This window comes from Argentina silus, assembly GCF_951799395.1.
Source record: "Argentina silus genome assembly, chromosome: 13".
NCBI classification, from domain to species: domain Eukaryota; kingdom Metazoa; phylum Chordata; class Actinopteri; order Argentiniformes; family Argentinidae; genus Argentina; species Argentina silus.
Genome location: NC_139667.1, coordinates 2410593 through 2425629, shown reverse-complemented (window position 1 = coordinate 2425629; position 15037 = coordinate 2410593). Strand labels below are relative to the sequence as shown.

At 48.9% G+C, this 15037-nt stretch overlaps 1 protein-coding gene across 1 annotated transcript; it reads left to right on the top strand.

Annotated features, from left to right (window-relative positions):
• The first annotated feature begins 265 nt into the window (after nucleotides 1-265).
• On the top strand, nucleotides 266-14942 carry cep170ba (centrosomal protein 170Ba). Its single transcript, XM_083683087.1, has 15 exons — nucleotides 266-318; nucleotides 491-650; nucleotides 3588-3716; nucleotides 4757-5254; nucleotides 5365-6326; nucleotides 6599-6787; nucleotides 7386-7506; nucleotides 7610-9280; nucleotides 10199-10445; nucleotides 10621-10756; nucleotides 11327-11461; nucleotides 11619-11707; nucleotides 12034-12127; nucleotides 12222-12273; nucleotides 12404-14942. Exons 2-15 carry the CDS (start codon nucleotides 518-520, stop codon nucleotides 12646-12648), a joined length of 4701 nt encoding a protein of 1566 aa, XP_083539213.1. The 5' UTR covers nucleotides 266-318; nucleotides 491-517; the 3' UTR covers nucleotides 12649-14942.
• The last annotated feature ends 95 nt before the right edge of the window (nucleotides 14943-15037 follow it).

Genomic DNA, 15037 nt, shown 5'->3' with positions numbered 1-15037 from the left:
TTTTGGATTATAATCGACTCTGGATAGAAAATCTCTTGCACCCTTGAACCTCTGAGCTGGAAAACATGAATGGTGAAATTCTGTTTAGATAACTAGGGGAAAGCTGCTTAGTAGTGGCGGCGTATCAATTCTCAGAGAGAGTTTTTCGCTCTTCAAGGACATGCACGCCGTACAGCATATTATCCAAGATGGCGGATATGAATGACATGTTACAGTAAACCCAGTGACTCCATTTACGTGCCTTGACTCCCTCTCTCACACTCTCATGTGTACATCCTGGAGAGGAGTCAACACAAGGTCCCAGAGGAAGCCCTTAAAGTAAGTTTTTTTTCACTCCACCGTGCGTGTGTGCACCGTTAAATGTGAATGTGAGTGATTCTAAGGTAGTGTTTCTTGTTTTTTCCCCCACATTTCCTGTGAGGGATTGTAAGGTAGTTAGCGTAGTTTCTCACACATCCTGCTTTTCCCTCCCCTCCCGTGTCTACGTCAGCATGAGAAGTACACCAGCCAGCTGCAGATGAGTATGAAGGCGCTGGAGGCCAGGAAGAGAGAGAAGCAGCAGCAGCAGCAGCAGCATGCGGAGGAGAAGAACAGGGACCCAGAGTCCTCACGCTCCAAACTGGTGAAGGCAGAGCGCAAAGCCCTCACAGGTAAGTCAGAATACCCCCTGGCAAGTCTTCATCAAAAGGGATACATCTGATAATGGAATACGGCTGCTGAGGCTTAAACCATGAGTTGCGGGAAATGGATGCCTTTGTGAGATGTCTTGACGAGGTGGACACGGCTCTTTTCTTAATCAAGTGCTCCCTTAGCGTGAGGTCAGAGGTCCAATCCTATAGCCTCAGCTGAGCAGCAGCGCAAGTGTGACGTCACTTCCACCCCCAGAGCTGGAAAGGTGAGGGTGAGCCTGCTGTGCTGAGCAGAGGTAGTGTGAGAGCAGAGCTGGGTCAGATAGTGCCTTATCTCTGCCTGCCAGGCCTCTGGACAGACCAGACCAGACCAGACCAGGGGAGGAGGGTTGATCCTTGCAGCAGGTGCCGCCCACGTGCGCAAAGGGGGAGGATTAGCAAGGTGTGACTGTCTGGCTTTGGTGCCAAGTTGGCACTGTCAGTCTTGTGGCTAAGTATTGTGGATTTGCTGTCACACAGCGGTGACTGTGTGGTGTTCCTCTGTCCTGTTCCCCTTGTGACATCCTCACCGTGATAGTCACCTTTTTAGTACATTTCACATTGTATTGAGATGTGTCCAGTGCCTCTAACAGTATGATACATATAATTCGCACTGGGGAAAATAGGAGGTCTAGAGCTGGGGGCTCTGATACCCCCTTTCCACCAACTCGAACCTAGTTCTGGTTCTGGGCTGGTCCTGGTGTCGGTTCACAGTCGGCACACACAACTAGCGAACCTTCTCAGAACCGGCGAGCCTTTCCACGGCCTAGAGAGCCGAGTCTGAGTGAAGTTCATCCACACTGTTTCTCTCCCACTCTTCTGTGTCCACTACCACCATGTGACCTAACCAGGAAATAGCCCTACAATAAGTCAAGCCTATAGCTACAGTAATGCTGCTTCCTGATCACGCAGGACAGTCTCTTTCTGCTGTGAGCACCGAGGTATGGAGTTCTGTCCTCTAGCTCTGTTTGCTGTAACCTGGCTGAACCTGTACAATTGTAGAGTAAACCTTTTGACCCATCTGATCCAGCGCTGGATAATCCTGCTCATCCGAGCAGGCCAGGCAGGTGTAGACCTTTTGAAGCCTTGCCAGTCCATCACTTTAACAGCTTAACTGCGGGGAGTCACGAGGTCATCATGACGCGTCTGACCTCAGTAATGTATTGGCGACCTCCAGTCACGCGCAGTCAGTTCAGTGTATGTGGACACATTAACCCCCCGCCACTCACTCCCACTCGCTGACCATGACATCCACCTCATAGGTTAATGTTGCTGCTGACTGAACGAATGAGTCTTTCCTTACATGCAGCCGGACTGACGATCACAGTGACAGTCTCCCCCACCCCCCCCCGACCTCGCCCCCCCTCACATGCCATTTTGGCTCTGCAATCCTGTCACTTTGAGAGCTGAGAGCAGGATATTTTATCTGTTTTTCCTGCAGGCCAGCGCAGGGTGTGTAGTCTGTTGTCACATGCCGCTGTTGGTCCGTAAGGCTGTAAGGCAGGCTGCTGGCTCTGTCAACGCAGGCCTGGGTGTGACTCAGTCCAGCCCAGTCCATCCTGACAGGGCCCAGGCCCACTCAGTGTTTCCACCATAGAGATTAATTTAGAACCGTTGAGGCATGTCTGTCTCTCTGCTGTGTGGTTTCCACTGCTTGAAGAAAAGCTCTGCATTCATGGCTATTTTTTTTATTTTTTTCCCCTGTCAGGTCTTTCATTAGCATCTGAATGCTAACCTAGACAACTTTATAACGGGGTGAGCACAGAGCTAGAGAGTGTGTACGCAGGGAGCCATTTTAGGCCGTGATACATCCTGCATTTGCCTTAGCTGAGAATGAAGCGTTGAGTAAGCCCAATGGAATTACAGCAGTGACGTCCTGCTTCTCTCCAGTTCCTCCCCGCCTCTCTCTCTGTTGATGTCTTATTGTGTGTCCCGGGCAACAGCAGTTTGGGGCTCTGGTGCTGCCTGTGCTAGCCCCGGTCTTAGCCCCAACGTTCCTGTTTGGCTTCCAGACAGACAAGAGGCATGTGGATTATCTGATTTATACCACACTGTATACCTCCACAGGGACGGCCAGCTGTTCAGCGTCATCAGAGCAGTGGGGATGATTGGTGGGCTGTCCATATTGCTCAGCCGAGGGATGAAAACAGAATCCTATGGATCAGGGATGATTAGGGTTAGGGTTATGCTGTGTTCTATAAGGAAGTCTCGTAGCGAGTGTGACCACCCACAGTGTTTTAATTAGTGTTTGTGTTTCTCTAGTTTTCCCAGTGCTGTGGTATGAGTCACTGGTAACCTTGTAACTGTTGTTGTTCTTTTGAAAAGCCGTATTACTCGTTTCATTCCGACGCCTTCTTCCTGTATTGAAGATTAGGATTAGCAGGTATCCTGTCTCATCCCATAAGGATTATGTTTTTTGTGTGTCACAGGATTCAGTTGGTTAACACAAGATACCTCTCCCTGCTTTCTCTGGGGCCTGGGAATGTGTGACTTTGATTTGTTGAGCGTTCTCTTAAAAGAGTATAACATTTATACAAGAAAAAGTCTGCATGGTATTATTCTCTTTCATTTAAGTGCCTGTTTTGTAATGCTGCTGTCGCGATACAGCCGACAGTCTAAAATTCAGACTTTATGCTGTTTAAAGCTTCACAGGCAGGTGCCAAAGTTCTTCCATGTGAAGAGCATAAATACCGGGAGTAACAATGTTGTTGAATTTGGCAGCGTACTAACTTCTCTCTTTCTCCTTCTCTCCTTGTGCCTGTCTGTGTCCCTGTCTGTGTCCCTGTCTGTGTCCCTGTCTGTGTCCCTGTCTGTGTCCCTGTCTGTGTCCCTGTCTGTGTCCCTGTCTGTGTCCCTGTCTGTGTCCCTGTCTGTGTGCCTGTCTGTGTGCCTGTCTGTGTCCCTGTCTGTGTCCGCTAGAGCAAGCAGAGGTTCCGGTCTCCAAGCCCACTCCTCTATACGGCCAGCCCTCGTGGTGGGGGGAGGATGACGATGCACAGAATAGGGGACAGAGTGGTGAAGGACAGCAGCCAGGCGAACAGCCTACAGGTCAGCAACCACAACCCTACTATTACTGAACTGCTCTTAAATGCCTTTGACGGGGGCGCTCAGTGGCGTAGCACACTAAGGCGCATACCATATCATCACAAGGTCCCTGGTTCGATTCTGGCCATCGACATATCCTGCATGTCATCCCTCCTCTCTCTCACCCATCCTTCCTGTCAATCTCTACTATCTCTATCCCAATAAAGCAGAAATGCCCTAAAACATATATTTTAAACGCCTTTGACAACAATCATCTAATTTGTTAAGCACGGCTTGAGAGTGCAATTAACAATCCCTCTGAGAGGCTCGGCACTTTAGAATTTCAGTTCTATTCTGTGATGTCATAAATGTTAGCTGACACCCCTGTGTTTGATCATAAAAAATGTCATGCATTGTTATGGCCCCACTGTCTGATGCCTTGTGTGTGCTGTCGGGTGATGAAGATGGATTATGTTTAGTCCTGGGTGTGCTCTCTAGTTCCCACTGAGGGATAAGGGTCAGCCAGTGGTGGAGTGTGAACCATGCCAGGCCAGCGGGCAGAGCCTCGTGATGGATTACCCCCTAAGCTCCAGAGCAGGGGAAGGGTGATTGTTTGCCTCATGCTGCCCAGCCTGGAACAGATTACCTCTCAGCCATCCTCTTTTGGACTCCGAAACTCCCAAAGTGATATTATGTCCACCTCCAGCTGGCGCCCATCGATTGGCTGATGAGGTTGTTTGTTTGTTTGTTTGCTAAGTCTAGCCACTGGAGCCATCTTGTTATTTGTGGCTCCAGATTTAGAGGGAGGACTTGGCAGTCGGTGACAGCTGAGTGTTTTCAATTCTCTCCTCTGTGATTATTTTCACTGACTTGTGGAGTGATGGTTGTTAACTCCATTGTAATATGATTGTTTGAATAAGAGCTCAGTGTGAAATACCCTTACAGGGATGAGTGCAATATATCAACTTTAATGAATTCCGTTTAATTGAATGAAGTCCATGAGTGCCTGCAGTGTATGTATGTATCTAACTTCAGGACTGTCTTTTGTACTGTTTCGCTAACAGAGAACACCAAGGAAGGCGCCAGGCACGAGGTCAACGGCTCCGTGGACGACCAGGGCAAGTCCATCTACTCCCTCAACCGGGAGCCCAGCTACTTTGAGATCCCCACCAAGGAGCAGCAGCGGCTCAAAAACCCGGAGACGGAGCTCCACGAGGTTCCCACTAAGGATACCAACCCCCCCGCTGTCCCCTCATCCCCCGCCCCCAACTCCACCTCCACAACCCCCGTGGTGCAGAGCCACGCCTCCTTCACCATCGAGTTCGACGAATGCACGCCGGGCAAGATGAAGATCAAGGACCACGTGACCAAGTTCTCTTTCCGCCAGCGCAAGCTCCCGGCCAAGGAGAAGGTCGCCGCGCCCACTGAGGTGATGTCAGTGGAGAGCAAGGTTGCCGATTGGCTGGTCCAGACCGACTTGAGCATGATGAGTAGGAGGTCAGAGACTGAGGATATGTATAGAACCAAGAGTGACCTGCCCATTCACAATAAGGACACCAAAGGTGAGTGACATGCATACCGCTCTAGACACTGATGTTACTGCCTGTGAGGCATTCAAGCTATTACTGCCTGTAAGGTGTTCAAGCTAACTGACTTCTTATTGTATTACTAGACCACCATCATGAAGATGGGACCCAAAGCGACTCGGAGGATCCCGTCGTCAATGGGAAGCACGTTAGCCAAACACGACCACCAGTTGCACCCCGGGCCGGTCTTCCACCGCAATGGGCCTCACCCCCTCAGCTTTCCCCCCCGCGACCATTCACCCCCCCTGACTCTGAGGAGCCTCTGTCCTCCTCCCCTCCAGACTCGCACTCCCCTCCCCCTAGCCAGGTCAAAACAGACCCCCAACAGGCCTTCGTCATCGAGTTCTTTGACGACAACCCGCGCAAGATTCGTTCCCAGTCCTTCACCAACAACATGGTCCAGCCCGACGCGTCGGCCTTCAAGAGCAGGCCTGAGACGAGGAAGGGCCTGGTGTCCCAGGCTGGGGAGAGGCAAGCCCCGTCTCTGGGCCCCAGCACCCCCACCCAGCAGTACACCGTCCCCCTGAAGGGCCCCAGTTCGACAGGCCCCCAGAGGGCTGGTTCCCTACGGCGGGAGAAGACAGAGGCCCGCATCAGCACAGGCTTCTCCTCCCGCTCCTCCTCCCCCTCTGTCTCGGTCAGGCCCTACGCTAGCATGGGCCGCAGGTCCAAACTAGCCCAGGACTTCACTGCTGAGTTCCTGAGGGAGTCCAGAGTCCAGAGTATTGCATCAACCTGGGAGAAGACTACATCTGTGTCACCGCCTCCACCCAGCCCCCAACCGGCAGTGGCAGTGACAGCCAACCACTCCCACCAGACCCCACCCAGTACGGCTCAGCCCCCTGTCCCGTACATGACCCAGACCTCCTCTCCTATCGATCAGCCTGTGCCTCTGAAGGCCCCTCTGATGCCCATGGCAGCTGGCAGCTTGGAGGCCAACAGCCCCAGAGGCCAGGAGGAGGACACTCTGAGTGACGCAGGTACCTACACCATTGAGGGAGAAGCCCAGGATAAGGAGGTGGAGGAGGCACGCAGCAAGATAAATCAGGCAAGTCTCCTCTTTTGCCTCTCTTTCATTCTTGGAAAAAAAAAAAAAAAAAAAAGCTCATGCAATCTTCCGTCATCTGGTTTTGAGTTTTTAATCTCACGTTGGCTATGCTTTCACCATTACATAGCCTTGCCCTCCATGACGAGTCCTGTTACCTGACACAAGTCCCTCGAGTCTCACAGGAGAGAGGAACGAGCATACCAGCTCCTCCAGCTGCTCCATCACTGAACACACCATGTGACCACCACTCACGCATGCTTTGTTCCTGACAGGTGTTTGGTGTTGTTGAGTCTCCAGAGCAGCCCAGCCTTACTGCTGCATCAGCAGCAGCAGCAACAACCACAACAACAACAGCTGTAGCTGCATATAGGCTTGCTGTTGCTCAGACCAGGGAGCAGCATAGTGAGAGTAGGTCTGGGGATCTAAGGCCAGCTCCAGCACGGGGCGAGAGTCTGGTACAGGTAAACAAGCCCCAGTATGGCTCAGTGTGGGGTAATAACCCCCTAATAAAATGCACTGGGACCAGAACTAATGCAATCAATCAATCAAGCAATCAGTTAATTGATAAGTTAATCAATGAATATGCTGGGTCAATAAGCTGTCTGTTTTGGGAAGCACAAATCTGCATGTTTTGGTGTCTCTTCATTCGCGGTGTTTCTCATCTCCTTCTCAGATCTGTTGTTTGTTTTCTTCTATTGTTTGTCTCTGTGTTGGTTTCTGGGGATTGTTTGTCTCGCCCTTTTGTCTTCAATCTGTTTCAGCGTGCTCTTGTGGTGACATGTCCCCAAGGGGCAGAAACGGGTGTGCTGAATTTGGGATGTTTTGCTGTCTTTTTAGAATAGTCATTGATTATCATGGTTAAAAAAATGTGTATTGACATGTGAACAATGTCCCAGCCTTCTTAGCAACAAATGTGTCCTCATCATCATCATCAACTGTGATTCCTTCAAAATAAAATAAAACTAAAACTAAACTAAACTAAAATAAAACGAAGATAAATTTTGTCTTCGCTAACTCAAGTCGAGCCATTTTTGATACCTGTTTTGTTCCCCCATACAGGTTCAGCCGGGGGGTCCTAAGTGGGTGTCTCGCTGGGCTAGTCTGGCAGACAGCTACACAGACTCTGGCCCAGCCTCGGGCCTGTATGGCATCCACTCACAGATGGACCTGTCCGGGGGAGGTGAGCCACCTGATGTGACTGCACTCAATTTGAAATAAGTTATCCTGATTATGTGCATGATTTAAAATGCATCCTTTTTTTTTCATTTTTTTTTTTCATTCAGTGAGTGGGAGAATTGGCCATCAGCCGGACTGGGAAGGCCAGGGTTCCCGAACACGCCGGATTCTTCCACAAGTACCACCCGGGGAGAAGAGTGAGACTCCGACTCCCAGCATTTACATCCAGCAAGACCCTTACACGGCCTATGAGTTCACAGAGAGGAGCTCAGGAGTGCCCTGCCCACAGGAAGACCTCCACAGGCTGTCTGTGCACGATGATGTGGAACCGGACAGCCTGAGTGATGCCAGCAAATCAGACGACGGCTCCATCGTGGAGCAGAGAAGGAAGCCCTTCTCAGAGAGGCCGGAGAGAAGCCTGGCTCAGAGAAAAGAGGAGGAGAAGCCCAGACTCCCAGCCAAGTCTACGTCCTTCTACATTGGCTCTGAGGAAAGTGTGTCTAAACAGGGATCAATACCCAATACGCCCAAGACTGAAAGAAAACAGCCACCTCTGCCTAAGGCCTTCTCTACAGCCACTCTGACCAAACAGAAGGCTGGACAGGACTCCCCGAAGACCGTCAAACCCACCGCCTCAGCCCCCAACCTGGACTACCAGGACAGAGACAGCCCCCAGCCCAAGGAGATCTCCGTTTCCTTGGTCAGGCAGGAGAGCTTCACCAAGGATCGTTCCAGCGATGCCAGGCTCCCACACATCTCCAGCCAGCCCACCGTGAAAGACCCAGACGCTGCCAAGGCCTACCGAAGAGCGTGCAGCCAGGACACCCACTCCTACCTCAAGGACACAGAGGACGTTCTGGCCGCTCTGGAGGCCAAGATCCAGGCCCAGCAGCCGAACATCCCTCCCCGCCCCGCGGAGGACTCACTGTCTGGGGAGTCTGACGTGGACACGTCTAGTACTGTCAGCCTGCGCAGCAGCAAGACCGCTCCCAACACCGCACATGGGAAGCCCGCCATCACAAGCGGCCTACGGAGGGAGAGGTCCTCGGCCAGCTCGGTCAGCCAGGAGTCGAATCGCCAGCCGTCTGCCTATGAGCGCCTGTCAGAGAAGCGCCGCTTCCAGGGTGCGGAGAGCAGCAGCGGTGTCAAGGCTGACTCGGGCAGGAAACTAGTGGGGCTGAGACGCAGTGTGGGGAAACACGGCTCTACGGACCTCAGCGATGACCCTCAGAGCTCCGGCCTGCCCTACTGGCCTGACAGCATCTCCTCAGACCAGGAGTCCGGCTCTCGCCCGGCTTCACGCAGGAAGTACACCGTCCCCCTTCAGAAAGAGGACTCCAAGGGGTCCTCCAAGGGTACGGTGTACCAAGCCCTGAGTCGCTCCAACAGCCTGTCAGCTCCGAGGCCCACGAGAGCCTCCATGCTGCGCCGGGCTCGCCTGGGCGATGCGTCCGACAACGAGGGCACGGAGACGGACAGGACATCTCAGGAGGCCAAGGCCGCCCAGGAAAGCAGGAAGCCCTCCAGGCTGGATCTGCTGGCTCTGCCCCGCAAGAGGACCAGCTCGTTCAACACGCCCAGCGACACAGAGTCCTCCTCCGTTCCAGTAGGCAGGACCACAGGCTTTTCCAACCGGAGCACGGAGTCCAGCAGCAGCTACGTCCGCAAGGCGTCTGTTCCGGTGCCCAAGCCTGCACTGCAGAGGGTTTCCGGAGCCCCCAGCAAGCCAATCATCCGTGGCCGTTCCAGCAGTGCCAAGTATGCCACCAGCACAGCCAGTGAGTGACACAAACACACATCAGTCTCCCCTTTAGCCCCTATGTTATTAAATGTTTCCTTTTGCTGTCTTTTGAATTGACAGGTAAAGTAATTATTACAGGTGTAAAAAAAAAAAAAAGGTGCAAAGGTAAAACTGTCATTGGTATGCATATCTTTAAAAAATGTGTATGAAACGTGTCCTTTTTTGGATCAATTTGGAAGAAGTACAGTACAATCGAGATGCCTGAAAAGGAGAACATTCCAACTCGTAAGGATGAATTGGTTTGAGTGAGTTTGAGAAAATGGAACCCTTCATTCAGCTAACTTATTATGAAGGTGTAAGCCTTGGTTCTCTTCTTCAGGAGCCACTTGTCTCAAGAGCCATTTTCCTGGTAATAATATTTTAGAACAGCATTTGGTGACTGATATTTGACTTTAAGGGCTTCCACTAACAATACAAATGTTAACAATGCAATTGTCATTTACCCTAAAATACCTCTGGTTAAATGTTTTATTATCTGCACAATGTTCTCATAAACATTAAATGTTTATATTTACAACAATTTTGTGAGAATATTGTGTTCAGATATAGGCTTATTACTAAATTTCTACGGTTTCTATGGTCCTCAACCACACATGGTTTTATTTCTCTGTATTTGACTATGCTATGAATTGAGTGCTCATTTAGTTTGGAAATGTTTTTGAATCAGAGAACTTGAAGAATAACAGCATTTGTACCATTTGCCATCTGAATGAGCACTCCCACAGTAAGTGTCTTCTATGCACTGTTCTTGGGTATATTTTGGTGTTCTTGGATAATGTGGTGGTGTTCTTGTTTTGTTTTTTTGCGGTTTCCTCTCTCTCTCTCTTCTTTTACCTACTTTCCTCAACCTTCTCCTAACCTCCCAAACGTCCTTCAAACCAATTCACGGGCTAAGGCTCCAGGAGACGTCAGAAAGGCTCTGACTACACCTCCACCTCAGATGAGGAGTACGACTCCAACCAGAGCACCCCTAAACACAAACGCTCCCACACTCCCTCAGCCTCCCAGAGCCCCCGCACCCAGGCCCGCACCCAGCCCCTCACCCCCTTGCGCCCCAAACCCCGCGCAAGAGACTCCGAGGAGGAGAGCCATGAGGGGGAGGCCTTCCAGAACTGGACCTCCCACAGCGCAGAGATAGCAAGGTACAGGTAATGTAGGGAGATTCTCTATGGTTTCGTTGGCCACAAGTACAGCCATGTCCTTGTTTTATCTGCTGTGACGAGGTCACGCGAATAGTGAAGGGAACGAAGTAATCACGGTATTCAGAAGAGAAAGTGAGAGAAGACTTGTCTCCAACTCTCTGTTCTTCCCTGACAGGCTGAGTCAGGACCTGGCTAAAGATCTGGCCATCCTGGCCAAGGAAATCCACGATGTGGCTGGTGATGCTGACCCTCAGAGCTCCTCTGGGGTGGAGGCCACCACAGCTGCCTCTACCATTGTTGCCCACGAGGAGGTATGTCAGTCACAATGTCTTCAACAAACATACAGTATAATAGTATAAGGTATAATAAGGTTATAATAAGGTAATAATAAGGTAATAATGATGTGGGGATTATTATTGGGCACCTTTCTCACAACATATTTTATTGCACACAATACTTGCCTACAGTACATCTTTACAGGTTTCCACTGGCTGTAACTATGGGTGTGGCTTTACAGGCACTAACGCTGTATGGTCTTCCAGTCCAAGAGCTGCCTCTCTGTCTCCCTGTTCGATCATCTTATCATTATTTCCATGCTAACAGACAGCACCGCCTCCCCCTCTGGCTGCTCAGCCACCTCAACACATGCTCATATAACATCCCATGACTATCCTGCCTTCTTCCCACCCTGTCTAGCATCTGTTTATGAATGGGTCACTCTCACTAGTCCTGTAGAACTGGCCAATGCGGAACGTTCCACTTTCATTGATGGGGGGGGGGGGGGTGTTTTTCATGGCATCCATCTTGACCTCTGTTTCCATATGAGTTATGATTGGCTCATATCCATTGAGACTAATGCCTTGGCTCCTGTTGTGCTGCAGTTGGTCCAGCGCATTCCTGAGGCCGGTCTGAACTACCAGAGAGTTCCACCAAGTCCAGCTACAGCCAGAGAACCTGACCAGAGCACGAATCACCCAGAACAGAACCCTCAACCCCGAGGACGGAACAGGGAGGAGGTTAGACTACACCGTAATTTACTCTGTTTCCGCCTGTTATGAAGGCCTTGATCACAATAGACATAGAAATAGTATCTTTGAGTCACAAATGTGTTCAGCCTTGTTTCTGAATGGAGAACTCTCTCAATATATGCCTGACTGTGTTACCTCTCCCCAGGTAGGGGTGGACAACCAGATGCTGGATCCAGTGTCCCAGATCTCCTTGGTGATTCGAGAGAACACAGAGCGGCTAGCTGATAAAATAAAGTAAGCAGTCGTACGTGTTCACGAGACTGATTTCTGTCCGTTCTCCTGTGTAATTCGCCGCACCATGTTCAGTAATTCTCTCTAATACGTGGGCGGTGTGAGTCTGTGATCTCTGTAACTATGCGTGACTGTCTGAGTGAGTGGGCACAGTCTGGCTAATGGTATGGCTAATGGGCTGTGGCGGACTGGACTGTGTTGTGTTGGGAACATACTGCAGCTAGCGTATGTGCCGGACTACAAATCTCCCCTTCAGCGATGTGGGCAATGAGGTTTAGAAATGTCTCATTTGATATGAACACTAGGGTTGTTTTTTTTTGTTCACACAGGGTACTATTCCACAACAAGATGCATGTTTGGGAGGACATTGAAGCAAAGATCAGTGCAGAAGATGATATCCCAGTCTTTAAAACTTCTAACAAGGTTGGTATATCCTCAAGTTTTTTTTTTGCAGACTTCTGGGACCAAGTGTATAGTGATTATTAATGATGTGTAATATGCCTGTGTTTTTTTTCAGGAAATTGCATCTATCCTGATGGAGCTGCGAAGAGTTCAGAGACAGCTAGAAGGTTAGTCACGCCCGCGTTTGTCACTATGGCTGAGTGAACACTCAGTGTAAACAAGTAATTTTTCAATTTACCTTTTTCCTCAGTATTTCTGCTGTATTTACCTCTGATGAATGTATCTCTCACTCCCCAGTCATCAACACCATCATTGAACCCAGTGGACACCTAGACCTAGCCAAGGCTTCCACTCCCAGAGGTCCTTCCTCAGCCGGGGACAGATCCTCCAGGGCCCCCTCCAGCAGAGATTGGAGGCCCTCGGCCCAGCTCCATGCAGGCTCCCAGCGAGGCGGAGGCCCCTCACCCAGCCCCAGCCCCAGCCCCAGCCCCAGGTCCAGGAGGGCAACCTTGGCCTCAGAGGGAGAGAGCTATGTGGTCTGAGGGCTGGAACAGTACCTCTCCTCCCCCTTAACAGTCTCTGAGCCGCTGCTGCACTGTGTTGAGGGAGTAGATCTGAGAGGGGGAAATGAGCACTGCTACAGAGAGCTGTGGCCCCAGCCTTGCCACACAAAGACGCTACTATACTGTGTGCACTAGACAACTGCATTGCATATTGAACTGCCACGGTGGGAGAGGGGGATTGCACAAGAAACACTCAAGTCTCAGACTTAAGCCATGGGGTAACAAGTTCAGGGGAGAGAAAATCCCTTTAAGACAAGGCCATTACGGTGCCATATACCTCAGTTGATCTCACATTCTCACTCACAGAACCTCACAAACATACTTGATTTTACTTTTATTGATCGATTTCTGTGATAAGTTGATTGGAGAAATGAGAACTTTATAAAGGGTAGAGTACAGTGTATTTGCTTAGTATATCCCAAACCAGGGTACAATAGTATAATTATACTCTGGCATTTTGGATGGGAGTGTCTCTTATTTGGAGGACAATTAGATGAGCTTAATGTTAAACATTATTTTCACAAATCTTGAAAATGTATCAAATCATAGTATATTGATGACATTTATAATCACGTGGATGAGTGGAGAAGATTATGTTTTTAATTTTCTCTTTCACCACGTTCCCCCCTCTATGGACCAGACTTGTACCAGAAGAATGTACGAAGTATTTAATTGTTAAGATTTATATGGTATTAAAGAGTTTAGTAGGCACTTTGACTTTACTGCCTCTAAGAGAGGAATGTTTGTGGTTTTAAAATAAATTTAAGAATGGCTCGAGGAGTCACTGCGAGACCAAGTGTGTCACGTTGCCAGTAGAAATATGTCATGATGAGACTACAGTAGTTTTTTTGCCTATGCATTCTCTAAAGCTACCAATCAGGTCTGCTTGACCACGCAATGTCGGACTAAATACGTTCTCCTTCTGAGAAGTGAAAGTCTGTCTGGAATGTATCTATGGTTGGGTAGGCAGGAGGCTTAGTGCTAGGTTTAATCACCTGGCAACAGCCAACAGTCTGGAGTAGCTACATCTCAGCCCAGAGAGTTTAAGCTTTAAGATTAAGTAGTACACACACAGGACACATTCAGGGCCTCTACCAAGCTAGCTACATTTTTGATTGTCATAAATCGTCAGTTCATTGTTCACCATACTGACAAAGATGAGACTATCTCACTGGTTTTTTTTTGTTTTGTTTTTTATTTCCCTTTTTAATCGGTTTCAAACATGATCCATAGATTTTGCCAAAGAGAACCATCAATACATGTCTAGCAGAAGTTGCTATGATTGTTCCACAAACGTATGTACTGTACTGTCTCCCTGTCTTCAGACCCCCCAAGCCTCAATACACTCTCACTTCATGAACCTATGTGGTGTTGATGCCACTTTGAGGGCGATTAGTCGCAGTGTCAAAGGTTTGTTTTTCTAATCGGCAATCAGAATGGTGGCGACAACAATCAAACATTGTGTGCAATTACAAGAGTGAGTCTTGCTCATTCTGTCTGTGTGTGTATATGTAGATATATCAAACAATCTATATGACCTAGATTGACCTCTCCATCTTGTATTTTGCACTAACCTAGTACCATTTGGGACCTTTCAACCAGATATGGTTGAACTATCATTTTGTTCGCCCCTCTTTTATTACAAAGGGGGCTGGCTTACGTACGGTAAGAGATTGTATAAATGATATGCTGTTGAGAAGAAGAGGAGTTTAAAAGAGCCAGTTCACCACAAGTGCTTTCCACTTATCTGACCAATTGTATCTGGGGAATCCCCTCTGTGCTACAAAGCCTTTTGGGGGATGTGTGTTTTTCATACTGCAAAGTTACAGTGCTTGTTTACAACCCTGAGCTCAGGCGAATCTGTGTGTCAGACATTAGATTGCTGCTGTATGGCTCAAAGTGCTGCTGCTATTCTGCTGCGCAATATGCATGTTCCTTACGTCACCATGCAAGCTTAAGCTGCAGTCAAACGCCCAAATTGTAAAATGTATCTTTGTTGGTCATGTTAAAGTCCCATTGGTAAATTAAATGTGTTGGCCTGTGTTTCAAATCATTTGTCACCTGTGGTGACACACCTTGATTTGGTTCTCTGGTGTGTTGGTTCTTGCACCCCAAACAGAGGGTGTACTGTATTTAATGTTCTTCCAGCATTTGTTATTATTATTATTATTATTGATGTTCTCAAGAATTAATGTCTTGGAACTGTTTATACTTGTCACTTTGTGCATCATTTAGAAGAGATGTGATTCCATTTTTGTAATAAATTGATCGGTAATCTATTGTTTTGTGTTGCCGTCTTCATTTTTCGTTGATGTTTATTTAACGTCACTAGTTTGATATATCAAACTATATAACTTAGAATAACGTT

What these genes read in the sequence shown, in the direction of transcription:
- cep170ba (XM_083683087.1), top strand. Translation starts at nt 518, where the DNA reads ATGAGTATGAAGGCGCTGGAGGCCAGGAAGAGAGAGAAGCAGCAGCAG. An exon ending in GGGGCGAGAGTCTGGTACAG is followed by an intron (nt 6,788 to 7,385) that starts GTAAACAAGCCC and finishes TCCCCCATACAG; the next exon opens with GTTCAGCCGGGGGGTCCTAA. An exon ending in CGGCTAGCTGATAAAATAAA is followed by an intron (nt 11,708 to 12,033) that starts GTAAGCAGTCGT and finishes TTGTTCACACAG; the next exon opens with GGTACTATTCCACAACAAGA.